The sequence below is a fragment of the Felis catus genome, chromosome A2, assembly GCF_018350175.1.
Source record: "Felis catus isolate Fca126 chromosome A2, F.catus_Fca126_mat1.0, whole genome shotgun sequence".
In the NCBI taxonomy this organism is placed as follows: domain Eukaryota; kingdom Metazoa; phylum Chordata; class Mammalia; order Carnivora; family Felidae; genus Felis; species Felis catus.
The window spans coordinates 19,088,020-19,115,977 of NC_058369.1; the positions used below are offsets into that span (position 1 = coordinate 19,088,020).

A 27,958-nucleotide genomic window follows, 5' to 3' on the forward strand; every position below is an offset into this window, starting at 1 on the left:
TCTGTGTAACCTACTCTCTCAGACAAGGTTACTGATGATGGCTTTGACTAGGTGAACAGCAGTTGAAGCAGTCTAGAAGTGGTCAGATGCTAAATTTACATTTTGAAGATAGTCAACAGGATTTACTAATAGATTGGGTGCAAGGGAGAAAAGACATAGATGACTGACTCCAGGGTTTTTGTCCTGAGTAACTGGAAGTAAGGAGTTGCCATTTATAAGTTGAGAAGGGCTGTGAAGGGGATGATGGTGAGTTTTGACTGTAATTTTGAGATGCCATTAGACATCCCAACTACTAACTTAAATTAACCCTGGAAAATGACTTTCAGGAGCCTGTGCCTTGGATTGGAGAATATCAATCAAATGACACTCTGAAGATCTGCCTTCAAGAATTCTCTTAATTTCAGAGTGCCTGGCTGGCTCAGTCAGAAGAGCATATGACTCTTGACCTCAGGGTTGTGAGTTCAGCCCCATGTGTTGGATATAGAGATTACTTCTAAAGAAAAAAAAATTTTTTAAAGAATTCTTTTAACTTCCACAAACCTCATTTTCCTCACCTGCAAACTGGGTTTAATAACCATCTCATAGATTATAAAAATGAAAATAGGTATTTCTAAAGCACTTAGCCCAAACAATCTAGAGTCCAATAATGCAATAGTCGGTCAACTAACCTTAGTTCTCTTAAAACTGGGTTACACGTGACGTTTTACATCGTGTCAGTGAACACAAACTGTACTCTTTTAAGGCCTTTGTAACAAAGGCAAAGAATTACCAATAAAGGTAAGAGTTCTAATCTGGGTCTGCAAATGGCAGATTGGCAACTCCGCCCTTGGTTTTGAAAAACAACAACAACAACAACGAAATGCGCAGGAAATTAACACAGGGCGTGAGTGACAGGATGCCTTAGCGACCACACTTCCCAGCAGTCTACGCGCAGTCAGACACCGTCGCGGATTGGACGCCACCTCAAGAGGCTGGTGGTGCGGGGGAGGGGACAGGCGCGAGGTACTGTGGGTAGGAGACGGCCGTCGGCCGAGGCGCCATTTTGTGAGGCAGCCGTACCCTGTTGGAGATTCTGGGGCACAAAACCGCTACTTCTGCCACTTCGGTCTCTCCTGGGGGTAAGTGCGGCAGCCACCCGTAAAGACCAGCAGTTCATGCTTTTGAGGCAAGCCTCGTGCAGCTTCCCTGACAGCCGCGGGCGGCGGCCGATCAGTCCCAGCCGCATCTCTAGAGTAGCTACCCGAAGCATTGGAGGGCCGCGCCCCTGCTCGCCGCCTGCGCTGTCAGCTCTCGGAGGGCGTCCTCCCGCCCAACCTGAGGCCCACTTTTTTTCGGGCGCTTGACTGTACCCCTGCCGGAACGCATTTCCAACTCCCCAACCCAGCTGAATGTGGAGCCATCGCCTGTCCTTCGGGTACTTCTCGGGGGTGTCCGGCAGTTTTTAGCCGCCATCGCCCCGCAGCTGCAGTTGAATCCGCCTATCCAGGAGGAGGTTCGGTGAAGGCTGATCTGCGGGCTGGGAGCCTCTTGGGGTTCGGGAGGGGCATGTGCAGGCAGAAAGGGAAAGCCGGACGCCGGAGTGGGTCGCGCAGGCAGTGGCGCCGCCATCTCGGCTGCAACACCCCACGGAGGTGGGTCCAGGCGCTGCCCGAGACACAAGGGGCGGCATCTGAGATTCTGCTCAGGACCTTATTTCTCCCAGGTGGTTCTCTTCCATTTATTAATTCAGCAAATGTTCGTTGAGCGCCTGCTCCGGAACAGGCGCCAGGGACGGCTGTAACTAGTTTCTCAGACCTCGCACGCATCGAACGCGGTCTAGCTGTGTGATGTTTTATTACCACCAGGGCGCTGCGGGGCCTAGTTGGTCGCCTCAAGGGCTTGTGGTGGTTATTGTTGCTGAGGAATTAAGTCGAGTCGAGGTTTGCTCTTGTCTTACTGAAATATGAAATAGCTTTGGATCAGCCGTTACGTTATAAATGGAGTAGATTTCAATCAGCACGGCATTCTGGCTTCTAAAATGTTTCAACTTTTCATCAGAAAATACTGAATTTCATGTTGCTGCTTGTATTAATAAAGACACTTTGATTAATGTTTTGAAAAGGTCAACTACCCCGTTGGAGTTGCTTTGATTAGAACACAGGGAGCTGATTGCATCTCTGCCTTTTTTGCTTTGTAATCCTAAAGTAGGGGAAGGGAAGGAGTTTTTTTCCTGTATTCTTTTATGAGTTTGTTATCAAATAGAAAATCTAATATTTTAAAGTATGCCTCATCTTCCTGCTGTGCTCATTTCAGTAAAACCTTAGTGTGATTTTAATATTGACAGTTGATTCCCACCTCCCTCCTCTCCTACCTCCCCGCCGCCACCTTGTATAATCACTGTTAATAATTTGATGAAATTCCAACCTCAGCAGTGTCCTAGCTTATGGAATGATGGCCTTAAGTGATCTCTCAAATTTTCAGTGATCAGTCTCTCTTATTTCCTAGAAAAAAACAAAATTTGAACCTTTTGGAGCAGAGTGCTACATCTTCAGTAGGACAATGGGTTCAGACAAACGGTAAGTTACTAGCCTACCTGTCTTTGTTCACAACATTTCATTGGGAAACTGAACTACTTGTTAAAAGTTGATTGTTTATCAAACAAATGTAAGGGACTATCTTGTGCCAGGCATTGCTGTTAGCCCCTTCATGAGCCTTGCTCTCACAAGCAGGTGGCTTAGTGAAAGAATTGAAGTACTGTGTGAACTCTGCTATATAAAAGAAGTCGAGGGTGCTGCTAGAACACATAGGAAGCATGTGTTTTCCTGGAGACATCTAGGAAAGCTTCCTGGAGAAAGTAATCTTTAAGGTGAAGCCTGAGGATAAGTAAGAATAAAGGAGGGCAGGGTGGAGTGGTTCACTGAGAGTTCCCAGTGTGGAAAACAGCCTGTGCAAAAGCCAGGAGAGATCATACAGTCTGCCACTTTACATAGTACCCGGCTGTAGCAAGCAATCAGTGAATGCCAGTTCTTGTTACTGTCCACTCCATAGCAAGATGATCCAGATTTATGGAAGCTCTGGACTATGGACTACATGAAAAATAAATGAATTGAAAAATTGCTAAAGAATTAGTAGAAAATTAAGATGACAGCATTTGGCTGCTCTGTCATCTGGGGATTCTCCCACCCAGACCATTTGATTTGAATACTCGACTTTTACTTATTCATTCCTCCTCAGTATTCAGGCTGGTCCCAGTGGTAGATCAAATCAAATTAACAGCCCAAAGAGACTCAGGAAAAGTTCTTGTCACATGATGTCATTGTTCTAATGCTGTGTTAGCAGTCTGTGATTCCAAATAACTTACTAAACTAACATTTACCCTTTTAGGGTTTCCAGTCCCTATAGTTCACATCATGAAGTAGTCCTAGATTACTTGTTCTGTTGGTTTCTTTTTAGTAAATTTGTATTCTCTAAATGAGGCACTTCTAAGCCTTTCCTTTGTCTTATCCTTACACGGTTTTATGAACCTGATAAACAGTTTATGAAAAAACTAGATCTTTGGTCAAATGGGATTAAGCCTCTTGTTATTAGATTTTCCTGTGAGACCTAACGCTGCCAAGTAACCAAAAATAAACCAGATGTTCTAGGAAATGATGTTCTCTGCTGGTGCTAGTTAGTAACAAATGAACTTGGTTAACTGCCTGATAAGGAAAAAAAAACAAAAAACAAAAACTAATTTAATTCATCCAGGTTGTTGGTCCATTTCCCAGTAGTGTGATACCCTGGAGAGTGGATGAGTCAGAACACTCTCTCCTTTGAAATTGGGTGAAATGCTAAAAATTGCTTTCTTCCTATTTTTGATCACTAAGATCTGAATCAGGGATGGAAGGGGTGATATGTGTGTAGACTACAGGCTTGGGAATATGCAGGATAAACTTGGACAACCTGACCTTTGTAAAAAAATATTAAACCCAGACATTTGATACCCATATTTTCAGATTTAGCATTATCTCCTGAAAGTTATTTTTTCCTTTAAGGAATTTAGATGTTTTTCCTAGTAGTTGTCTTTATAAACTAGAATTTGGTGATCACATTTTGAGGGATACTTTAAACTATTTTCGTATCTTATAAACTGAGCTATAGGGGTATGTGTTTTCTACCATGTTTTCTAAAGGTATAAAATGTGATTTACTTTAGAGTAAATGAAAATTATTTTCCCTGGCAGAGTGAGTAGAACAGAGCGTAGTGGAAGGTACGGTTCCATCATAGACAGGGATGACCGGGATGAGCGTGAATCCAGAAGCAGGCGGAGGGACTCAGATTACAAAAGATCTAGTGATGATCGGAGGGGCGACAGATACGACGACTACCGAGACTATGATAGCCCAGAGGTGAGTGGTCAGTAATTGGTGTGAAATAGTTAGATTATGAATTGTATGCACAAAGCCTTTAAGATTCTGGAAATGAAATAAGTATACCAAGTGTAGAACTCTCTGTTGAGTATTATATTCAAATTCTATTATTCTGAAATCTGTTGAGATAACTCTAACCCTCAAAGACAGCTGAGCCTCTGGTGATAGAAATTACTGGCCAGGATTTACATAGGGCTCACCGTGCACCAGGCACTCTTTTGAGCACTTGACTTACATGAACTCGTGTAGGTCTCATTACAACTTACGGTACATGTCTTCCCATTTTAAAGATGAGGCAATTGGAGCGTAATAATATACCAATACTGTGCCTCAGATGCTACTTCTGAAAGTTGTAGTTTCAGTCACCATAGTTTTTTCTCATTTCTATATGTAAATAGAGCTTTGTTTAGAAGTAATTGTGTTGCCCATATAATTATGCAGGGCTTTTTTTTCATGCATACAATCTTCATATTGTGACAGGTCATGTAGTATTTCACTGTGTGTTAGTGTACTGTACAGTGAGTTGTTAAACCGTTCTTCCTGAACTAATGGTTATGGCCCTTCTTTTTTTGTTGTTTTTTTTGTTTGTTTTGTTTTTTGTGTTTGTTTTAGAAACACTACAGTGAACATCATCATAGAGTTCCAGTATCCTCTCTGTTGTTCCTAAAGATAAATTCCTAGGGCCTGGATCAAAGAATATAAACCCAGTGTGATTTTAATTGTAATTTTATTTATTATAAATCAGAGAGAACGCGAAAGAAGGAACAGTGACCGATCCGAAGATGGCTACCATTCAGATGGTGACTATGGCGAGCATGACTACAGGCATGACATCAGTGATGAGAGGGAGAGCAAGACCATCATGCTGCGCGGGCTTCCCATCACCATCACAGAGAGCGATGTAAGGGGAGACAGCAGTTATAATGAGCAGTCCAGTAGGCACAACCAATTTGGAACTTCTGCCATTTTTTGTGCTATTGTTTTATCTCAAACTAACATCTCAGCTAGTGAAGTATATTTCTGTCTTTAAGATGGAGTTCTTTCAACTTGGTTCAGAAGTTAATTACCATTTATATTTAGACTTTGAAGCTCAACGTAGAGGAGGTCTTATTCCTTCAGTAGCCCTTAGAAGGTAGTTTTTTATTTTTATTTTTATTGAATTGGTTACTTACTCAGGATGTATCAGCAAAAACATTTTCTTCATGATCTGGCCACCTTTGATTTGATGAAAATTATACTATCCATTTGAGACCTAAGAACCCTGTTGAAAAGGAAGGCCATTACTTGGCTCCCCACTCCTAGAACTGGCCAACAAGGGCCTTGGTATACTGGGCGCTATCTGATTTTCACTGGCATCTCTGGCCCTCACCCATTCCTTCTAGCCACATCCACCACCTGCCTCCCCTGCAGGCCACTTCAAATATGTTCATTGTTCTACCAGTGTGCCTTTTTCTGCTTGAAGTCTCCATTATGTGAAGCCTTCCCTGATCTACTAGGCAGACTGGTGTTAGAAGAGGTCCTGTTGAAAGAGGTTCTGCAGAATGTCCTGGTGGGGGGAAAAAGAAAGAAAGAAAAAGGGCTGCCTGGCTGGCTGGCTCACTTGGTAGGGCATGCTACTACTGAACTTGGGGTTGTGAGTTCAAGCCCCATGTTGGGAGTAGAGGTTATTATTACTTAAAGTTTACTTACTTATTTTGAGAGCGAGAGCAGGCATAAGCAGAGGAGGGGCAAAGAGAGGAGAGAGAGAATCCCAAGCAGACTCTGTACTGTCAGCTTGGAGCCTGACTCGGGGCTGGAACTCCTAACCCTGAGATCATGACATGAGCTGAAACCAAGAGTCAGACTCTTAACCAACTGAGCCACCCAGGTGTCCCTGGAGTAGAATTGTTTTTTTTTTTAATGTTTGTTAATTTTTGAGAAAGAGACAAAGACAGAGTGCGAGCCAGAGAGGGAGACAGAATCCGAAGCAGGCTCCAGGCTCCAGTCTGTCAGCACTGAGCCCAAGGTGGGGCTCGAACCCATGAACCGTGAGATCATGACCTGATCTGAAGTCGGACAGATCTGAGCCACCAGATCTGAGCCATCCAGGTGCCCCCCCCCTTTTTTCTTAATGTCTCTGGGGGTTTAAGGGAGGTTTTATTAGTGGAGGGTAAAGAAGGGTTCCAGGGAGATCTTAGTTGAACTGATTCTTGAGGGATAGAAAGAAATGTTTGGGTTTGGTGGAGAACTGGGGGAAAGGTGTAGACTGCACTTCTAGGCAGTAGGGTAACATAAGCACACCTGGAAATAGATTCTGAATTTAGTCAAGGCATTGAACCAGGTTGATTTGGCTGATGTTAAAGGCTTTTGGCAGGGGTGAGGGATGTGGGAAGGTGCTGTTGAGGCCAGGCTCTGGAATCTTTAAAAGCCCAGCTAAGTATAAAGTTACTGGGACACCTGGGTAGCTCAGTTGGTGTAAACACTAGAGCTTCTGACTCTTGATTTCAGCTCAGGTCATGATTTCATGCTCAGCATGGAGCCTGCTTGAGATTCTTTCTTCCTTTGGGGCGCCTGGGTGGCGCAGTCGGTTAAGCGTCCGACTTCAGCCAGGTCACGATCTCGCAGTCCGTGAGTTCGAGCCCCGCGTCGGGCTCTGGGCTGATGGCTCGGAGCCTGGAGCCTGTTTCCGATTCTGTGTCTCCCTCTCTCTCTGCCCCTCCCCCATTCATGCTCTGTCTCTCTCTGTCCCAAAAATAAATAAAAGTTGAGATTCTTTCTTCCTCTGTTCCTCTTGCCCGCTTGTGCACGCACAGTCTCTCTCTCTCTCTCTAATAAAATTTAAAAAAAAAAAAAAGGTACTAAGGGCTTTTCCTAGTAGCAAAAGCTATGCAAGTTAGAATGTTGGAGGAAAGAATGGTAGTGGGTAGACAGGGAAGGCAGAGATGAGCACAGGTAGGGGCAACGGTGGGCATGTAGAATAAGATGCAGGAAATGCAGGAGGAGTCCATTTAGGAAAGTTTGCTTGTTAAGCAGGTTGTTCCCTTGAGTAGTCTGCTGACCTGTGATCCTGGGAGTCTGCAGGGGAAGTGAGTAGCATGGAGAAGCAGTGCTCTAGCTGACTTGGGGAACCTCCCTGCTGGCAGTGAAACAAGATTGTAATGCTTTTGTATTTCAGGCTTCTTCAGGGAAATAGAATCGCCTACCATAAGAAGGCTGGTTTTCAAAGTAGAATTTCTCAGGCCCCCAAATTATGTAGTATATCTTAGCAGATTCATTTGTTGAGGTTTTAAAACATTTTAAAATTATAGTATTTAATCGCCTGGACTTCAGTTTATCATTTTCATTATTGTTTATCTTTTTTTGTTTAGCCCTCCCTCCCACTGACTGACATGAACTCTTACAATAACTATCTTTAGTTACTATGTTACTATATGTTACTGTTACCACTGCTTTTGTGGTAACTATCTTTAGTTATTCTGATGACCAGTTAGTTATTACTAAGCATGGACCTGAGTCACATGGTGGGGTCTGGCTCTGTGTAGAACTTCTACTCTGTGGAAAAAATAGACATAGTCAATTCTCTTTCTTTGGGGTGGTTATGGTCGGTTTATAAAGTCATTGCAAATAGAATACTGAATACTGAACTATCACTCCTAGAGAAGATACAAAGTTAGGTTCCTGTGAGCCTCTGGTCACAACATTTTCATCAACAGATCAATACATAACCTTGTTTTAGGTGCATTTTGGTTTAGAGATACCTTATTTAATATATATTGTTGATTCATAAACCTTGAACTCACATCTAGCCACACTATAACTTGTGCCTGAATGAAGCTTGTCTTACATACATATTTTTTCTGTAAGGGACATCATAGCCTTCTTGCATTCAGGAACACTAGACAGAAACTCCAGCACTACATTTGGAGAGCCATTTTATTCTTTATTTTAAATTTTTTTATTGTTTTATTTTAAAGCACAAGTGGGGAGATGGCAGAGAGAGAGAGGGAGAATTTTAAGCAGGCTTCACTGTCAGCTCAGAGCCCAACACAGCGCTTGGTCCCATGACCCTAAGATCATGACCTGACCCAAAATTAAGGGTTGATGCTCAACTGACTGAGTCACCCAGGTGCCCCTGGAGCACCATTTTAGATAGTGAAATCACCAGAGCGCCTGGCTGGCTCAGTTGGTAGAACATGTGACTCTTAATATCAGGGGTTGTGAGTTCAAGCCTCATGTTGGGTACAGAGGTTACTTCAAAACAAAACAACTAGGTAGATATATGGATAGTGAAATCAACCAAAGGTACAAAAATGTGATACACTTGGCACTAAATAGATAGTGAAAAAGATACTTGCTTACATTATGAAAGCTGAAACCAGGCAAAACATCACCCTGGCCTGGGACAGGTGCATCAAGTGACTCAAACCTTTCCTTCTCCTGCATATGTCCACAGATGACTTGGAAGTGCCAAAAGTATTGATTTGGAGTTAACAAATTTCAGTGAATGGGCAAATTTGCAAACACAGAATGCACAAATAATGAGGATCGATAGTGTATAATCCCATAGCCTTTGCACGTAATTATGGAAAGTTGGAGACTTTGTCTCACAAATTTGGCCCTGTTTTTTTTTTCCTAGGAGTATTGCTACCTGGCATGATTGATAAAGAGATTAGGGTATTTCATTGCCTTTTGTAGTAAGGGCTTGGTCTGACATCAGTAACAAACCTTCTAGCCCAAATTCATTTTTCTAGGCCCAGTTATTGCTTGACCTATTAGGAGCCTAGGAATGTTATGAGCTTTGTTAGTTTTCACCACTAATGTAAATATAAGAAAATTATTTCTTTCGTATTGTGCAAAAAATGTTTGAGAGAGTTCCTTGTGTTTTTGGCTATTGATTCTTGATCATATACTTCAGAGGACAATAGCACATTCTTTGCCTCTTCTAAATTTCATTTTCTTTCTGGTCCTTTAAACAAAGGACAGCAAAGTGAGACTAGAGGAGAGAAGCTTGCAGGACAGCATGCCGTGGGCAAGGCTGTTTATAACATAAATACTTGTACCTCAGGGAAATCCCCAGGCAGCATATAAAGAATGCGTTTGAGGAAAAAAAAAAAAAAAAGAATGCATTTGAGGCTGTTCTAATGCATTTCATTTCTGTGAGAAGCGTTCCCTTTTTTCCATGTTTAGAATAATTGCATTTTGGTGATAGAAGTTAAAAACTTGGCTGATTAAAGCAGTTGATGCAGTTCTTGGTCCTTGAATTTTCTTTGATGTGGAATAGTTTGTGGCTGAAGCTTTAACTATAAACGTGTAAAACTCTGCAGATTCGGGAAATGATGGAGTCCTTTGAAGGCCCTCAGCCTGCGGATGTGAGGCTGATGAAGAGGAAAACAGGTGAGAGCTTGCTTAGTTCCGGCGGTTCTGGCTCTCTTCCCCATTCCCACCTCAGCCCCCAAAGACCATCCTGATTCCCCCAGTCTTCAAGCACATGAATTCAGAATGAAAGGTTTGCCATGGCTAAGGAATGTGACTCTTTGAAAACGATATTAGAGAGCACCTGAGGACCTTTTTAAAAACTTTGTTTTTAGGGGCTTTTTTTTTTCCTTCGGTAAGTAGTGATTTATAAACTCCTTGTTTGACTGTTTGTAGTCGGTTGCATGGTTACTTTTTAAGCGTGGAATCAAATCGAGTGGCACTTAGTTCAGGCGGCTTGGTTCCTTGCCATGGCAAAGTATCAAGAAGATCCCCAAGTCAAGTCACATTTGTAAAGCTGCTTCCCAATTGGCTTTGTCACGCAGTGTTGAAGCAGTGGGAGAGAGATTCACCTGTTATAAAGGAACTGACTAACACGAGTATCCCGTCTATATCTGAATGCTGTCTCTAGGTGTAAGCCGTGGTTTCGCCTTCGTGGAGTTTTATCACTTGCAAGATGCTACCAGCTGGATGGAAGCCAATCAGGTTGCTTCACTCACCAAGTCTAGATATTCATGAAAATGGAACAAGTCTGTACAATTTAAAAAAAAAAAAGGTTGAAGGAGTGGTTTGTTCCAAAGGAGTGATTTTTTTTTTTAAAGAAAAGCTTTGTATATATTAAAATTGATATTATTAGAATAAATAACAGCAGCAAGGACTGCATTGCAGAATGTGCTCTGCCTTTAAACATGGCTGCCTGGCAGGACTTTGTTAATCACTGAATACCTGTCTGGTGATTACCAAAACATCTTAATGTTCCCTTTTCCCCTACTGATTATGTTCCTATTCATTATGTCCATTGAGAGTAATCTTAAAGTACCCAACTCTCGATTGGACAGTAAAGAGAATATAGTAGAAGTCTGCTACTGGCATTTTGTAAGTGATTCCTTATTTCTACTTGGAGACCATAAGCCTCCTGGAGGCATAACTGTTCGTATGGGTCTTCAGGACTATTTAAGGACCTCCGTGGAATTTATGAACAATAAGTCTGATGAGATTAGCCTGGGAGCTAGTGTCCTGCTGCTGTCTAATCTAGTTAAACTGGCATTAACGTTCTAATCTCCCTGAGAATGCCTTTTAAAGTCCGTTGAAAGCAAATCATTGATGGTTCTTTGATGTAGCATTAACTGAAGTGTTCTACAGTTTGTCAAGAAAACGTTCAGTACTTGGCACTTCAGTAACATTTTTTGCCAGAACTCCATAGCACAGTGTTGAATGCCTTAACCAAATGCGTTCTGAGAAGTTTGCTTAACTCATTATGTTGCTTTTCTGCAGCATTTTATTTGTCACCCATAAATAAGAGTTACATTCTTTAGTAATATAACAAGACTCACTAATGAGGGTATCATTTTGATTGATTTGTTAGATTTTTAAGCCTCTCATTTTCTTAACCCAGAGGTGACAGCCTGATCTTAAAAGTGAAGCTTCATTCATTTCATACCATGGACATCATACTAGTAAATATAGAATATAAACACAAGCTTCATGTGAGTCTGCTTTCTTGATGTGACAGCATCTTTTGATGCAGTGGAAGTATCAGAATGACTTGCCTGGGAGTTTAAAACTCCAAAGAAATTAAAACCCACAAGACATTTAAAAAGATCTCCACAATTTTAATGTATACAAAGCTAAGTTACTGTGTAATATTTCATTACAGTTCAAATTCACTCCAGAAATAAAAGGCTAATAGGATTAGGGACTCAGTGATAGTTTGGAGTCTCCCCCAGCACACACCCCTCCTACTGGGATGATCTGTTGACATATCTCCCAGCTTCATTTTTGTTTCTGTACAACACAGTGAGTGGATGGCCCTTCAGCTTTTTCCTTCTTGGCCAGACATGCAGTCTTGCCTTTAGATAATGCAGAGACAACATTCACAGCATGTCTTAACTCTTCCAGGATTTGCAAGAACCAAATTGCTCAACAGTATGTATATTTAGAGGGGTTAGACTCCTTTTAAAAATTTGGATATCTAACCTCCTACTAATTCTGTTCTGATATTGTCAGAACATCCCATTCCCTCCCCCCTCCTGCCCCCCCCCCCCAATAAAAAAAAAAGAAGAAGAAGAAGAAAAGATGCTCCTGTTAAATGAAGGCTCTTTGGGGGCAGGTGCTGGATATACATACTCTTGGCTAGACTGAGCTTGGAGTTTTGACCTTCAAAGTTGATTCCCTTTTAGTCACATGGTTGACCTGAAGGGTAAGGTGGTGTATGCATTTATAAACTCTTCCGACCCCCCTGAAGAAACTTCATTGGCCTCCTGGTTACTCATCCTGAAGAGAGTACCATGTATTTCAGTGAAAAACACATCCATCACTTAGGACGTGACATGGTTTCAGTTGGCAGGAAGAAATCTCATTTAGCTGCTTTAGAGTGGATGGCATTCAGGATAGGTCCTCCTAAGAAAAAGTTGTAACCAGATTCCCTTTGAAAATGAGCTCCCCTCCCCTCGTCCCCCAGAGGACAGACACATGCTGAAGCAGGAGTTTGGGGAAAGGGAAAATAGAAAGGCTTTTACTTTACATAAGGACGGGGGACTGGGGGAAAAGTGAAGCGAAGCCCAAGGACACCATGCTGAGGCTAAAGTAGGCAATCTCAGAACTGGGAGAGTTGTGTCTTCTGCTTTTTGAAATAGACTGTCACTCTCGGGCAGCCTGGCAATGCTGAATGTTAGGACTTCTGTCTCTGCTGGAGACACGGCCTGGTGCATGTCAGCGGTTAGAGTTTGGCAGCTTTCTCAGCACTCCCTGACTCCGTTTACCTTTACTCCGCATCCCATTCTCTTACTGCCTATCTGAAGGATTGGATGGGCAGAGTATAGGTGGCGGTGGTTGGTCCTCCCCGTATGTTGTCCATTTAATTCCAGAGCACTGATTTTTCCGAAGTGTGCTCTGCCCTGGGAAAATGGACACATGTTCCTCACAATGGGAATAACTAGTTACTTCTTTTTTTACAGAAAAAGCTAGTGATTCAAGGAAAGCACATTGCGATGCATTATAGCAATCCCAGACCTAAGTTTGAAGATTGGCTTTGTAACAAGGTAAGCATGTGTTCTTCCCAGATAGACCAAACTCCTTCAAGTTTTGTTTTCTCTCTGTCTGAACAAGGAAGCTAGAAAGTATACAATCACCAGCTTTTATCATAGGGTGATTTTCCTGGTTCATGACTTTCTTTTCATCCTCCTGTTCAGGTACTAGAATCCCTAGAACATTAGAGATTTTTTTAAGATCCAGGTTCTTGGACACCTGGGTGGGTCCGTTGGTTAAGCCTCCGGCTTCAGCTCAGATCATAATCTCAAGGTTCACAAGTTTGAGACCCAATTGGGCTCCTACTGACAGCTCAGATTCTGTGTCTTCTCTCTCTCTTCCCCTCCCCTGCTCACACTGTCTGTCTCTCTCTTTCAAAAATAAACGTTGAAAAAAAAAAAGATCCAGGTTTGGGGTTGCCTCGGTGGCTCAGTTGGTTGAGCGTCTGACTCTTGATTTCAGCCCAGGTCATGATCTCACAGTTCATGGGTTCGAGCCCTGCATCAGCCTCTGTGCTGACAGCGTGGAGCCTGGTTGGGATTCTCTCTCTGCCTCTTCTTCACTCATGCTCGCTTGCTCTGACTTCAGAATAAGTAAATAAATATTTGGGGGGTTGGGGGAGATCCAGGTTCTAAGCTCAGTGTTTCAATTAGGATTTTAGGTTTGTTCCACTTTACTGTTTCTTGATTTCTAGAGCTCTCAACTTGTGGCATAGTCCTTAATTACATTAACAAAATCCTTCTGACTCTGCTCAAGTTATGTAAGATCCGTTATGGTTCTGTCAGGGCACCTGGCTGGCTCATTCGATAGAGCATGCACCTCCTGATCTCAGAGTCGTAAGTTCAAGCCCCACATTGGGCATACAGCATACTTAAAGAAAAAATAATAATACTAAAAAGAAATTTAAAAGCAGAGATATTGTAGTCCTGTCAGCATTGCACCATTTGAGCTTGCCATTCTGAGAGTATTCCGATTCATTGTTCTTCACGTCTGCTGTTTCCAGAAGGGGGCTTGACAGTATTCCATTCACATCTTGCTTGTGTGTATAGAGTGGTCCATATAGTGAGTGCTCTTCTGATTGAAGAACAAATTTTGCCACTGTTTGCTGTAGGGTTTTGGGTGAACTTAAACTTTCCCTCAACTTGATAAAAAGGGAATTCCACTTCAAACTATGTCAAGATTTGTTTTTCTTGTTAGAATTCACATACTGAAACATTTTACATTTAAAATTTTTAGGTGAATGCCCTTTTGTCTTGGTTACATGTTATCACTCTCTGCTTTTTTATTTGCTTACTGGGACTTGTCCATGGCCCTGTAGCCCCTAACCCACCTCATCACTAGTAAGCCTGGCCTACTGTGAGAAATAATTACAGAGAAAACTTTTTTTCTTCCAGTGCTGCCTTAACAATTTCAGGAAAAGACTGAAATGCTTCCGGTGTGGAGCAGACAAGTTTGGTAAGCCCAAACTCAGCTATTTGGAATATGCATTGAAAACCTGACTAATTAGGGGGCACCTGGGTGGCTTAGTTGATTGAGTGTCCAACTCTTGGTTTGGGCTCAGGTCATGATCTCATAGTTCATGGGTTTGAGCCCCAAGTTAGGCTCCATGATGATAGCGCACCCCTGCATGCACACTATTTCTCAAAAATAAACTTAAAAAAACAAACCAAAAACCTGACTAATTAGGTTGTCTGTGGTATAGATTGTAAAGCATTTCAGGAAGTCATGTATCTTCTGTAAACTTTGCTTACCTTGTGTTAGGGAGATGCTTCTGATGACTGTGTGTGCAGAGAGTTCCTTTATTTTCCAAAATTAAGTCTGCTCACCTGGTTTGCATTTTGAGTCTGTTTTTCTGTAGTACCGAGGTAATGTCAGTCCTCTCCGGCCCAGTTTCTGCATTCCACATGTATCGTGTCAAAATTAATGATGTTTTATTATAGCCACAGATGGTTTAAAAAGGAAAAAATGGCTACTACGTTTGCTTACAATTAAAACTTCGGGGTTTGAATGTATTTCTTTACTAAAAAAAAATACTGGTTTATTATTTGTTTGTCTTCAGTAACTGACTCCCCCTGTCTCCTCCCCTTCTTGTAGACTCTGAACAGGAAGTGCCCCCTGGAACCACAGAATCTGTTCAGTCTGTGGATTACTACTGTGATAGTAAGTTCCAGTATATTCTTGGCCTTTATGGTATTACTTGACCTCAGTTGGGAGTTTTTGTGCTCTTACACTTTTTTAATGACCAACATTAGCTTTAGTTTAACCCATGAAAGATTGGTTTTTAGAATCTTCTCCATGTCAAAGTGCAAGATATACTAGGAACCTCCCAAATGGATTTATGTGTTTGTACTTGAGCCTGCCTTCAAAAGCATTGGTGGTGGTAATGCACATACATGTTATTTGTCTCTTTCACCTCCAGCAATCATACTTCGAAACATAGCCCCGCACACTGTGGTGGATTCCATCATGACAGCGCTGTCTCCCTATGCATCCTTAGCTGTCAATAACATTCGCCTCATAAAAGATAAACAGACCCAGCAGAACAGAGGCTTCGCATTTGTGCAGCTGTCCTCTGCAATGGTGAGCTCACTGAATCTTCTCTTTTAAAAGAAACTGGGCTTGGAGCACCTGGGTGGCTCAGTCAGTTAGGCAGCCGACACTGAGCATGGAGCCTGCTCAAGATTGTCTCTCCCTCTGCCTCTCTCCTCTGTTCATGTTCTCTCTAGAATAATCATTAAATAAACTGGGCTTTAAGAGACAAATGTGGTTCATCTAAAAGTAGTACTCTCTGTAAGGCTCCTGGAACCCAAAGTTCAAGACTACGTAATGATAGTTATTGTAGTGCTAAATTAGAGGATCAGTTACTTTGATAAGTGGTAAAAATAATGCGTATACCTGTGAATGATTGGCAGAACTGAAGTTTTGAGCCACACTTTAATTTTTCCTTCTTGCTTTGTTTTAGATTGATTTAACATTTACTCCTTTAATAATATGGAATGCCTTCATGTGCTGGAGGAAAGAGGGCTGTATTTTTTCCTTGAGGTTTCGTGTGTACAAACAATTATGAATTACTGTTCTTTTTTAATAGAAAGCTGTATTTCTTTGAATGGGGTAGGTGGTAGGGAGAGATTTTAAATTATAGGACAAAATCGTCTTTCTTGACCTTCTTCAGGATGCCTCTCAGCTTCTTCAGATATTACAGAGTCTCCATCCTCCTTTGAAAATTGACGGCAAAACTATTGGGGTTGATTTTGCGAAAAGTGCCAGAAAGTGAGTAACTTCATTGTCCTTATTTCAAACTGCTGTACTTGCACACTTGCCCAGGGATGCTTTGCTGACTGTACCCTAAGCCCATGTTCTCCTCCCTGAGACACAATCCTCCCTGGTTGCCAAGGTCAGGAGGGAGTCAGCTGTCTTTCTTAAAACATATTCTTTCCTGTCCTGAGGAACCAGTTGCTGGAAAACTACAAAGCAGGACAGAGGCAGACATGGCAGATGGGTTGAGAATATGTGCTATGCAAACAGCTTCAAGGTGGTGCAAACCCATCTGGAATTAATCTTTTCCTTCCAGAAGCTTCGTATAGAGAAAGCTTTAGTCTAGAGATATAAATGTCCCATTTGAAGGGTCATTACTCATCCAGCAGATACCTTACTAGATGGCAGGATACAGAGTAAAATGGTGACACTACAGAGACATTTGCCCACTGAGGAATTGGCCCATGGAGACCCCTTTCTGCTCTGAAATGAGGCCTTGCTAGCATTTGAGAGTTCCTGACAAGGGCTAGAGTGAATTGATGTTTCCTTGACAGTATGGGAGCATGGATAGGAAGCATACTGAGATAGAATCACATGCTTGGATTTTTGTGGTTTCAGAGACTTGGTCCTCCCAGATGGTAACCGGGTCAGCGCCTTCTCTGTGGCTAGTACAGCCATTGCTGCAGCTCAGTGGTCATCCACCCAGGTAAGATAGATATTTTTTGTCAAAGTAGTGTGTTGGTGCCCAAATTCACAGAAGTAGTCTTAGAAGCTCTCTAAGGACAGTTTTAGGGAGTACTTCCTGGCTTCTTTCCTTGGTGTCTACTAAACTCACCTGTGTGTCCTCTTCTTTTGACATGCTGTAGTCTCAGAGTGGTGAAGGAGGCAGTGTTGACTACAGTTACCTGCAGCCAGGCCAAGATGGCTATGCCCAATACGCTCAGGTAGGTAGATTTGACCAACATCCACCTTCTCTCCAGAGCATGTCTGAGAACAGCAGCTTTTAACAGTGCACTTTTCTTCAGTACTCACAGGATTACCAACAGTTTTATCAACAACAAACTGGAGGATTGGAATCTGATGCGTCATCTGCATCAGGTAGTAAACTTCATCTGTTTTACCTTTTGTTTAAGTAGCTGTGGTTGAGGAGATAGAACTAGATGTCCTTGGCGCTTGGAGGGCTCAGTTGCTTAAGCGTCTGACTCTTGATTTTCCGGTCGTTAGATTGAGTCCTGCAATGGGCTCTGTGCTGTTAGCACAGATCCTACTTGGGATTCTCTCTCTTTGCCCCTCCCCTGTGTGTACTTGCTCACCCGCGTGCGCGCGCGCGCTCTCTCTCTCTCTCTCTCTCTCTCTCTCTCAAAACAAATAAATGTAAAAAAATAATAATTAGATGTTTTAACTAGACCCCAAGCCAGGAGTCCATTTCCCTGCAAGGTGGGGGTGGGGGGGGGTGTACATTCAGTGCTGTCTCCATGTGCGTAAGGTTCTGGGGAAGATTAGAAGTACTTGAGTCGCTGAGAGTGTGAAACCCATGTTGTGATGAGTATTCGTTCTTGGAATTCAGCTTTGTATCTCCCCTCTCTGTGTTGTTTGGAATCATGGGTGCCCACATAGGTTCAAATGAGCAGGAAGGGTGTGGCCCTAGATTCTGGTGACCAGAAATCAATCGCAAGGGTCATTATAAGAAGGCCTTGCTTTACTTTTTGTTGTAGAATTCTAAAAGTCATATGGTTAAATCTTTTCTCAACCCCAGATATGGATTCCTCTTCCTTTTTTTTAGTTGTCATACAGAATATTTAACTTTGTGACATTCTAGTAGGATTATAAAAATGAAAATGTCATAGGTTCCAGGATGCTTAGTAGGAATTAAGAACTGATACATCAGGGCACCTGAGGCTCAGTTGGTTGACCGTCAGACTCTTCATTTTGGTTCAGGTCATGATCCCACAGTCATGAGATAAAGCTCTACATCAGGCTCTGCACTGAGCGTGGAATCTGCTTGATTCTTTCTGCCATTGTCCCCACCCCCGCTCATATGTGCACATACATTCTCACTTGTTCTCTCTAAAAATTACAAAATAGGGGCACCTGGGTGTCTCGGTCACTTAAGCATCCGACTTTGGCTCAGGGCATAATCTTGTGGTTCATGGGTTCAAGCCCCACATCAGGCTGTGTGCTAACAGCTCAGAGCCAGGAGACTGCTTTGGATTCTGTGTCTCCCTCGCTCTTTGCCCCTCCCCCACTCATTCTCTGTCTTTATCTCTCCAAAAAGGTATATAATAATAATGATGATAAATAAGTAACTGACCTCACGACAGAAGGCTAGTTTGGGTATTACAGATAAAGATATTTGGCTTTGAGTTCATTGCCTTGGCCCTTTCTAACCCTGCATGCATCATTTATCATCAGGCACAGCAGTGACCACCACCTCAGCGGCTGTAGTGTCCCAGAGTCCCCAGCTGTATAATCAGACCTCCAATCCGCCTGGCTCTCCGGTAATCCTGTCATCCTAAATACAGAACTGGTGACTGTTGGGGAAACTTTATTTTGTTGTACACGTATTATCCTTTCCTGCTGTATGAGCCAGGATTGAATAATACACAGACATTCCGACCTTACTTCTCTCTGTTTGGTAGTATTAGATAATGAAATAATTTGGAGTGTGTATTTAAAACATAAGATTCCAAACAAGGGGTATTTATACATTCTGCATGCTTCGACTTGACCTTTAGGAAGAAAGTTGTCAGCATGTGTTTTGCTGAAGGATTGCCTTAGATCATTGCTACAATGTGTCTGTCAGGGGAGCCCTTCCTCCTGGATGGATGATTGCAGTGATTTAGTTCTCTTAAGAGGCTTTACAGTTGAAATTATATTGAAGCTGCTGTTCTTTCCAGACTGAGGAAGCACAGCCTAGCACTAGCACAAGTACACAGGCCCCAGCCGCTTCCCCCACTGGTGTAGTTCCTGGTACCAAATATGGTAAGCCAAACCTCATGGGGCTGTTAACAGTTGGAAGGTCCTAGTTGTTGTCTGTGTCTAGTAAGAGTTCCTCTCCCTTTGTGGGTGTCAGAGGGACACTTGGGGATATGAGAGAAGACGACCATTAAGGCCTGCTGCATCTCCGTGGCTTAGAATTTGAAGTAAAGCCAGTTTCTTTATCTGGAATGACCGTGTGCTGGATTTTGTTTTTGCAGCAGTGCCTGACACATCCACTTACCAGTATGATGAATCTTCGGGATATTATTATGATCCGACAACAGGGCTGTACTATGACCCCAACTCGCAGGTAAATGCAGTTTTCCTCCCCAGCGTCACTAGAAATATCTTTGTTTCACTTAGTCTGTCTATGAGGCATGAAATGAAATACCTTCTGCAAAGGAGCAAGTGACCCAGATTAGTTTTAAGTTCTTCAGAACCACCAAGATGTAATTTCTATTTTGGGATTTTAATTTTTAAAGGTTAAAAAAAGATGTTTTCAGGTACAACGTACATACAGAAAAATACACGAGGGTCACCTGGGTGGCTCAGTTAAGCATCCAATTCTTGATTTCAGCTCATGATTTCACAGTTCGTGAGTTCAAGCCCCAGCCTTCTTGGGATCCTCTCCCTCTCTCTGCCCCTCCCCCATTCATGTGCACTCACTCTCTCTGTCCCTCTCTCTCTCCCTCCCTCTCTCTCAAAAATAAATAAACTTCAAACAATAGAAGAAAAATATACAGAGCTGAAGTGTACTTTTATTTGAATGTTCATATGTATACACATCAATATATATCAGCACTGAGAGGAGAAAACATTCCTGGCATGCTGAAGGTTCCCTTATGCCCCTTGTCAGTTAGTACCCATCCCCTTCAGTAATCACTAGTCAGACTTCTAGTACTACTGTGGATTAGGTTGTCAAGTTATTATAGGTGGTTGTTAGTCATTATGTAAAGACCTAGATTGAAGTTTCAAATTGTGGTTTCTCTTCCTATGTATTTTTTAAAACTGAGATGAAATTCACATGACATAAAATTCACTTTTTTTTTTTTAAGATTTTATTTTTGCATAGGGGCGCCTGGGTGGCTCAGTCGGTAAGCATCCGACTTTGGCTCAGGTCATGATCTCGCAGTTTGTGAGTTTGAGCCCCACATAAGGCTCTGTGCTGACAGCTTGGAGCCTGGAGCCTGCTTGGGATTCTGTGTCTCCCTCCCTCTCTGCCCCTCCCCCGCTTGTGCTCTGTCTCTCAAAAATAAATAAGCATTAAAACATAATTTTTTTCAAAAAAATTTATTTTTGCATAAACCCAGCATGGGGCTCGAATTCACAACCCATGAAATCAAGAGTCTCATGCTCTACTGACTGAGCTAGCCAAATACCCTTAAAATTTACCCATTTTAACCATTTAGAATGTGTAATTTGAATATACTGGCAATGTTGTGCTACCATCACCACTAACTCCAAAACATTTTTTAAATTTATTTTTAGTAATCTCTGTACCCAACATAGGGCTCAAACTCATGACCTTGAGATGAAGAGTTGCATGCTGCTACTGACTGAGCCAGGCACCCCTTAAAGTTTATTTGTTTGTGTGTTTGTGTATTTATTTTGGTAATCCAAAATACTTTCATTGCCCCAAAAAGAAACTGTGTACCCATTAACAATCACTCCTTTGTCCCTCCTTACCCCAGTGACCACTATTTTCTTTCTGTCTCTACAAATTTGTCTCTTCCAAGCATTTCATATAAATGAAGTCAGATGACATGTGACCTCTTGGTGTCCAGCCTCTTTTACTTAACATCCTGATGTTTTCTTGAGGGTAGAAATTAGCAGATCTGTGGGTGATGTTTTATTTTTAGTAGTGGTAGATTATTTTGAAGAGGGAAGGCAACACTAACACTCCATAAATAAACAATTACTTATGACCAGAAGCTGTATATATAGAATAGGAAAATAAGTGCTTTTAACAGGTACTTGGTATTGAGAGCTTGTGGTTTCTGAGAAAGAGGTGTGAAGCAATGAGGGACCCACCTGAGCAAGCCAAGCCTTGCGTGGTTCTTCCGCTCCTCTTGCTTGGTGAAGAGGTGAAGTCTGACCATTATCCAAGCAGTTCTTCTTAGTGGCCATGTTTTTGTTGTGACTTCTGCGTCTGACCCATACCACCTTCCCTAGAAGAGACATGACAGATGTCTCTCCTGGGTCCCTGCTGAGTGAGTAGAGCGAATGACTAAGGAAGAAAGAAGTGGAGAGAGGTGCTACCTATCTCCCATTGCAGTTCATCCAACATACATCAGATCTGGTCTTCCAGGCTCCCAAACTGGCTTTTTACAACCCTGTGTTTGGTTACCTGGGTTTCCAAAGGGTTTTGATGGTTGGACCCAGTAATGAGCTGTTAACTGGTTGTCACAGAGGATTTGTGATTTAAAAACTCCTTCTGAACAAGGGGAGTCTGGCTGGCTCATTCGCCAGAGCATGCGACTCTTGATCTCAGGGTTGTGAGTTTGAGCCTCACGTTGGGTATAGAGATTACTTAAAAAATAAAATCTTGAAAAAAAAAAACCTCCTGCTGAACCACTTGTTCTGGCCTCCTGGTTTGTATAAACAGTCTATGGAAAGGAGTGAGACACATTGCTCTTCGGGTGCCCTCCAGGCCCACGGATTAGATTAATGGTATTACACTGTTGAGAAACCATATTCTACTTTTGTCTAAGAAGTTCTGTACCTCTTCACTGGCCAGTTCATCATCCTCACCACACCAACACATACAGCAGCTTCTCTCTGAGCAGGAGATACTACTGCTCTGCAACATGTTTTATGTTTATATGTTGAATTTTTTTTGACAAAACAATTTTGTGTGCCTTTTTGACAAAATGATCCTTTAATGGTTTGACAAAGCAGAAAGTCTGCATTAATTGTGCTTTGTTTCTAGTACTACTACAATTCCTTGACCCAGCAGTACCTTTACTGGGATGGAGAGAAAGAGACGTACGTGCCAGCTGCGGAGTCCACCTCCCACCAGCAGACAGGCCTACCTCCTGCAAAAGAAGGGAAGGAGAAGAAGGAGAAACCCAAGAGCAAAACAGCCCAGCAGGTGAAATAATGACCCAGCCAGGGGACTTCGAGGTCTTTCTGGGGTATTGGGCTTAGTTTCTTTTTCTTTTTTCTTTTCTTTTCTTTTCTTTTCTTTTCTTTTCTTTTCTTTTCTTTTCTTTTCTTTTCTTTTCTTTTCTTTTTGAGTTGTGGCCTCTCTGTCAGCTTTATTTGGATTCTCAAAAGCTGGGCCACACGTTTAATTTACATTAAGTTCATAAAGCATTTTTAATTTTTTAGTTGTTTGTCAGTTGCCCATATACATACTTAGAAGGAAGTATATTTTGGAACACTGCACAGGCTTTCAATCGTTAATGATTTTGATTGTATGCAATCGTTTTGATTGTATGCAATAGTGTGTCATGAAGATATTTGTAGGTAGAAGTAAGGGCAAAGGGGGTTTTGTTCCAGAGCACGTGATTGAGGTGAGATCCTTAATGGCTTCTTACTGTGGCACAGGGGCTGACTGTTGTCTAAACTCACATATCTAAATGGTTTTTTTTCATGGTTATTTGTCATTAGATCGCTAAAGACATGGAACGCTGGGCTAAGAGTTTAAACAAGCAGAAAGAAAATTTTAAAAACAGTTTTCAACCTGTTAATTCCTTGAGGGAAGAAGAGAGGAGAGAGTCTGCTGCAGCAGATGCTGGCTTTGCTCTTTTTGAGAAAAAGGTAACAGTAGCAGGAATGACCATACTTCTTCATGGGAACTTAAGTAAAACTTGAGGCTTATGACTTGTTTCTCTGTTTCCCAGGGAGCCTTAGCTGAAAGGCAGCAGCTCATTCCAGAATTGGTGCGAAATGGAGACGAGGAGAATCCCCTCAAAGTAAGGAAGGACCACCAGTGTTTTAAGGCCATTTTTGTGGTTTGTGTCTTCCTGTGATTCTCAGCTTCATCTTGGCTAATGTGATTCCTACTTAAAACTGGATGTGGTCACTGTTGGTGGGTATTGAAAAGCTTCTGCACATAGAATCCATGTCTAGAGCTTTATTTTCTGGGTGAAAGCCAGTGAGATGGAGCATTGAATGAAGCCTGAATTTGAATTCCTAAGCTCAGTTGAGTTTTATTGCATTTGTAAATAGAGGGTTTTAACAGTTTGGAAAGAGAAAATTAAGACAATAAAAAGTGTTTTACTTGATAGATAGATAGTGTTTTACTTGATAGGTCTGGGTGGGCCATTATCCTGATCTGTCGTATTTGGGGTTTTCATCTATAATGAGTAGTTTGAAAACAACCATCCAGGAACTTTTCCTGGGCCCCAGGAGTTTGGTGCCAGCAGGCTGTCAGGCCCAGCACTTGAGGACCTGACTGTTCTGTACAGCCGGATAAATGCAATTTCACTGTTGAAGTATGGCATGGGGCATTGGGAGTTCTCACACATCTTGGATTACACGTTGCTTTATCCAGATACATAGTCATCACTGCTTCCTGCTGTACATTTCCAATGACCCACCCTTTTGTCCCCAGAGGGGTCTGGTTGCTGCCTACAGTGGTGACAGTGACAATGAAGAGGAGCTCGTAGAGAGACTTGAGAGTGAGGAAGAAAAGCTGGCCGACTGGAAGAAGATGGCCTGCCTGCTTTGCCGGCGCCAGTTCCCTAACAGAGACGCCCTGGTCAGGCACCAGCAGCTCTCAGACCTTCACAAGGTGGCCATGATTCTCTGAGCTGATAAGAGGCAGGGAGGGGAGGCAATGAGGCAATATGGGTGCCCTGATGTTGAGTGAATGCCTTTCAGAAGACTGTTCTGATGGTAGTCTGTTCTACATCATAGAGTGGCAAAGAGCATGGCAGCTCCATATACACCAGGCTCTGGTTTTCATGCTGTAGTGTGTCGATTGGGCTTTGACTCTTAGACTAAATAGGTGTTGATAATGTTATTTCAAATTAGGATGGTCCGAATTCTTACTACGTCTGTCAAATCTCTTGTACAGCAAAACATGGATATCTACCGACGATCCAGACTGAGTGAGCAGGAGCTGGAAGCCTTGGAGCTAAGGGAGAGAGAGGTGATTGAGGGTCACTGTGCCACTAGAAGGAGTATCTTGTATTTGCTTTTAGCATTTATTTGTAGCACTTAATTCCAGGTCCCAGGGGCAAGGTAGGATTTGTTATACCACATGTCACCCGGCCATTGTGGCTCATGTCAGGTTATAGGTGCTTTGTGAGCACTCTGCACCCTCTCTTTATGAGGATGGACAGAAGCACATCCTCAGGGTTGCTCACAACTTGTGAATGCCAAATACTTACTGGTGAAGTATACTGGATTTTAGTAAAGAGAAGGTGATCTCTTCCGGCCTGCAACGAGGGAGGCTTCAAATTAGGCCCAGAGGATATCAGGGCATAAGACAGACGCAGTGATACAGAAGGAAGTAGTGGGCAGGACTGGGTTTGGGGTGAAGGCAGCAAAAGCAGGTGAGGCCAATAATGGACAGGCATTTAATGATTCATGAGGCAAGTTGAGGGCCAGCCAGGCTTTAAAAAGAAATTGAGGGGGGCGCCTGGGTGGCTTGGTCGGTTAAGCGTCTGACTTCAGCTCAGGTCATGATCTCACAGTCTGTGAGTTCGAGCCCCACATCGGGCTCTGTGCTGACAGCTCAGAGCCTGGAGCCTGTTTCAGATTCTGTGTCTCCCTCTCTCTCTGCGCCTCCCCTGTTCATGCTCTGTCTCTCTCCGTCTCAAAAATAAATAATAGTTAAAAAAAAAAAAAAAGAAAAAGAAATTGAGGGCCGTTGGTTAGAAATCAGCCACTGGGCAAGTTACTTGAAATTTTTCACCACGTGATAATTTTGTAGTTCGACTATCTGTAATTAGGGCTTTTGCTTTTCTGTTATTTTCCACTGTTTGTGGTGCCATCTGTCCCTGGAGATGGGCCTGTCCCAAGTGGTAAGAGGAATGGCATCTTTGCCCTGCTCTGCCTCTAGGACCCTGGGAGGCTGTACCCACGGCCTAGCAGGTCTGTTGAAGAGCTTGACAGGTGACGGCTAATTAAATAAAATTTCTTGTTGGAGATGTAGGTGGGCCCCAGGTTCCACACACAGTTAATCCCTACAAACCGACCATTTTTTCAATACGTTTTTTTTTAAGTTTATTCATTTTTTTGAGAGAGGGTGTGTGTACACGAGCAGAGAGAGAGAGAATCCCAAGCAGTCTCCATGGCTCCACGCCGTCAGCACAGAGCACGACGCCAGGCTTGATCCCATGAACCCGTGAGATCATGACATGAGCCAAAATGAAGAATCAGACGCTCAACCAACTGAGCCACCCAGGGGTCCCCAAATGTACCATTTTCGGTATTAAGTGCAGTAAGGGGAAAAAAACAAAGGTGTGAAGTGTTTCAGACCACTCAAAAAGGCCAAACTCCAGACTAAGGAAGTGTCTGAGGGTGGTAATCACAAAGTCTAGGTGCATTAGGTTGTTGCAGCTTCAAGTCTGAATGTCTTTAACAGCGTTTTTTCTCGCACGTAGATGAAATACCGAGATCGAGCCGCAGAAAGACGGGAGAAATACGGCATTCCAGAACCTCCAGAGCCCAAGCGCAAGAAGCAATTTGATGCTGGCACTGTGTATGTGTTGTGTACCTTTTCCACTTCATTAGCAGGGGCTGTGGCTGTGTTAAGTAACTGTGTGTTTGCCACTGGCAGGAATTACGAGCAGCCCACCAAAGATGGCATTGACCACAGTAACATTGGCAACAAGATGCTGCAAGCCATGGGTTGGCGGGAAGGTTCAGGTTTGGGAAGAAAGTGTCAAGGCATCACAGCTCCCATCGAGGTAAGCAGTGAGATTGGGCTTCTGTGGTTTGCAGGTTTATTTTGGTGATGAGATGAGGTCAAAGCACCCAGACAGCCTGGGACCCAGGGGCCAGCTTTACCTTTACCATAAAGGGCCATCTCCTCTGGCAAGCCCAATGGAGTCTGGTTCCCGGCCGCCCTCCTTTATGTCACTCTTCTTTTAAGATGTCATTTGAGAGGAATGGGTGTGGTACCCTACTTGATTTTTCTGGTCTTTGGTTTTCTTGGGTAAAAGCTATCTTGAGAACTGTATATTCCTATGTCCTGTTAGAAACAGCCCCTTACTGAACACTAATTCATCCAGATAGCTTAGATTAGGTTTTTTTCAAGGTACACTGTGCTTTAATTTCTTAATCACCATGTAGGTGATCTTGGTTATGTATAAAACAAGTTACAATTTAGTAGGATTTTTATCCATGATAAGAAATTTTTTTAGTTGCTCAAAGCTCAGATTGAGATGTAATCTCAGGGTCAGGAGTCCCCCACCCACTGGCCTTCTAGACAAGAGCGCCACCAGGGACTGTTCCTTCTCTAACCTGGCAGCCCAGCTTAGGTCAGACTCCTACAGGCCATGTTTATCTTGTGCAAGCCAGTTCTGCCATCGGGCTGTCCTGCTACAATCTGCCCATGATTACCAGACCTTCCTAGGCTTTAGTGGAGTATTTTGGGGCCCTTAATAGGTACAGAAGCCTGCTGAGCAGGCACTGGGAGACAGGGTTGGGGGATGTGTCTCCATCTGCCTGTCTTCCTTAGCACATTTTATTCCTTCAGTCCTTAACCCTACTCCAGGTCTCCAAAACTTCCTCTCTTCTGTCCCCTGGTGGGTGGTCCTTTTCAGTTGGGAGTCTGCTGGATGAGCAGGGGTTGAAGCGGTCCACACCCTACCTGCCCTCTGCTGACAGAAATTCTGTTCCCCTAGGCTCAAGTCCGGCTAAAAGGAGCTGGCCTAGGAGCCAAAGGCAGTGCATACGGACTGTCGGGTGCGGATTCCTACAAAGATGCTGTCCGGAAGGCCATGTTTGCTCGGTTCACGGAGATGGAGTGAGGTTCAGAGAGAGAGGGAGGGCAAGAAAGATGATGAGCTCCTCGGAGCACAAGGAGTGGTCCATCTCCTGAATTCACTCTTAGCGCCTGTCTCTTTAAGGGCATGCCTTGTGCTGTTAATAGTTTTTAGGGCGAACCACTCCATTCTACAAGGTTCTCCCACTTAAAGGAGTTCCCCTTATATGGGCTGTCTGGTGAATGGCCTTCCTTCCTGCCAGAGGGCTTGTGAGCTGGCCAAGGGGACAGTGAGTCTTTTATACTTCAGTGTACATAGTGTAATGTAGTGTGTTTTACATGTGTAGCCCATGTCGTGGTCCGTCAGCCCCTCTCATTGCTAGGGGGTGTTGAGATGCCCTAGGTGGTATGTGACACCAAAGCCGCCTCTGTCATTTGTTGTGCTGTCTTTTCTTGGCAAAAGCCTTGTGTATATTTGTATATTACACATTTGTACAGAATTTTGGAAGATTTTCAGTCTAGTTGCCAAATCTGGCTCCTTTACAAAAGAAATACCTTGAAAAATGAGTGTCTGCGTCTCTTTATTCTTGGGTGACCAGGTGTGCAGAGCGTGTCTAAGCCAGTCAAGCCTGTTGGTGAGGTAAGTGTGTTAAAAGTTATTTATAAATAGTATTTTATGCTGTTTTCCTTTCCCCAACCTTGCTCAGATTCTTAAGTTCAGGAGTTTGCTAACATGCTTTAAAATTCTTCATGGAAACTCAGTCATATCTGAGTCAGCTTTTCCACTTGCAGTTTCTAAAGACCAAAGTGAGTATGAGCACTTGTGTTTCCCCAGTTGCCACAGATTGTATTCCAGCATGCAGCATTGGGCTGTTACTGCTCTACTGGGGTACAGGGGCTGAGGAGGAGGCCCTGTCCCCCGCCCCCTACTGCACTCCACTTGCCTTCTGTCCTCACGTCAGGTGCTGGGGATCTG

At 43.1% G+C, this 27,958-nt stretch overlaps 1 protein-coding gene across 3 annotated transcripts; it reads left to right on the forward strand.

Moving 5' to 3' along the window:
* Window positions 1-974: 974 nt before the first annotated feature.
* On the forward strand, window positions 975-27,549 carry RBM5 (RNA binding motif protein 5). 3 transcript variants are annotated; one of them, XM_003982250.5, is made up of 25 exons: window positions 975-1,118; window positions 2,485-2,555; window positions 4,202-4,367; window positions 5,134-5,289; window positions 9,692-9,761; window positions 10,252-10,325; window positions 12,797-12,880; window positions 14,261-14,321; window positions 14,961-15,026; window positions 15,286-15,446; window positions 16,039-16,136; window positions 16,740-16,827; window positions 16,988-17,065; window positions 17,147-17,219; window positions 18,534-18,619; window positions 19,019-19,103; window positions 19,319-19,410; window positions 22,030-22,191; window positions 22,713-22,862; window positions 22,946-23,017; window positions 23,659-23,838; window positions 24,124-24,198; window positions 25,658-25,755; window positions 25,834-25,963; window positions 26,903-27,549. In XM_003982250.5, the coding sequence occupies exons 2-25, from the start codon at window positions 2,539-2,541 to the stop codon at window positions 27,026-27,028; spliced, it is 2,448 nt and encodes an 815-aa protein (XP_003982299.1). In that variant the 5' UTR covers window positions 975-1,118; window positions 2,485-2,538; the 3' UTR covers window positions 27,029-27,549. The 3 variants fall into 3 exon arrangements, with proteins under 3 accessions (XP_003982299.1, XP_044906351.1, XP_019677411.1); XM_045050416.1 differs by having other exon boundaries at window positions 1,034-1,122; XM_019821852.1 differs by lacking the exons at window positions 975-1,118; window positions 4,202-4,367.
* The last annotated feature ends 409 nt before the right edge of the window (window positions 27,550-27,958 follow it).

Bases quoted from the DNA above. Each gene is read 5' to 3' on its own strand.
- RBM5 (XM_003982250.5), top strand. The intron at 10,326-12,796 runs GTTGCTTCACTC...CTTTTTTTACAG, and splicing joins GCTGGATGGAAGCCAATCAG to AAAAAGCTAGTGATTCAAGG. The intron at 15,447-16,038 runs GTGAGCTCACTG...GACCTTCTTCAG, and splicing joins TGCAGCTGTCCTCTGCAATG to GATGCCTCTCAGCTTCTTCA.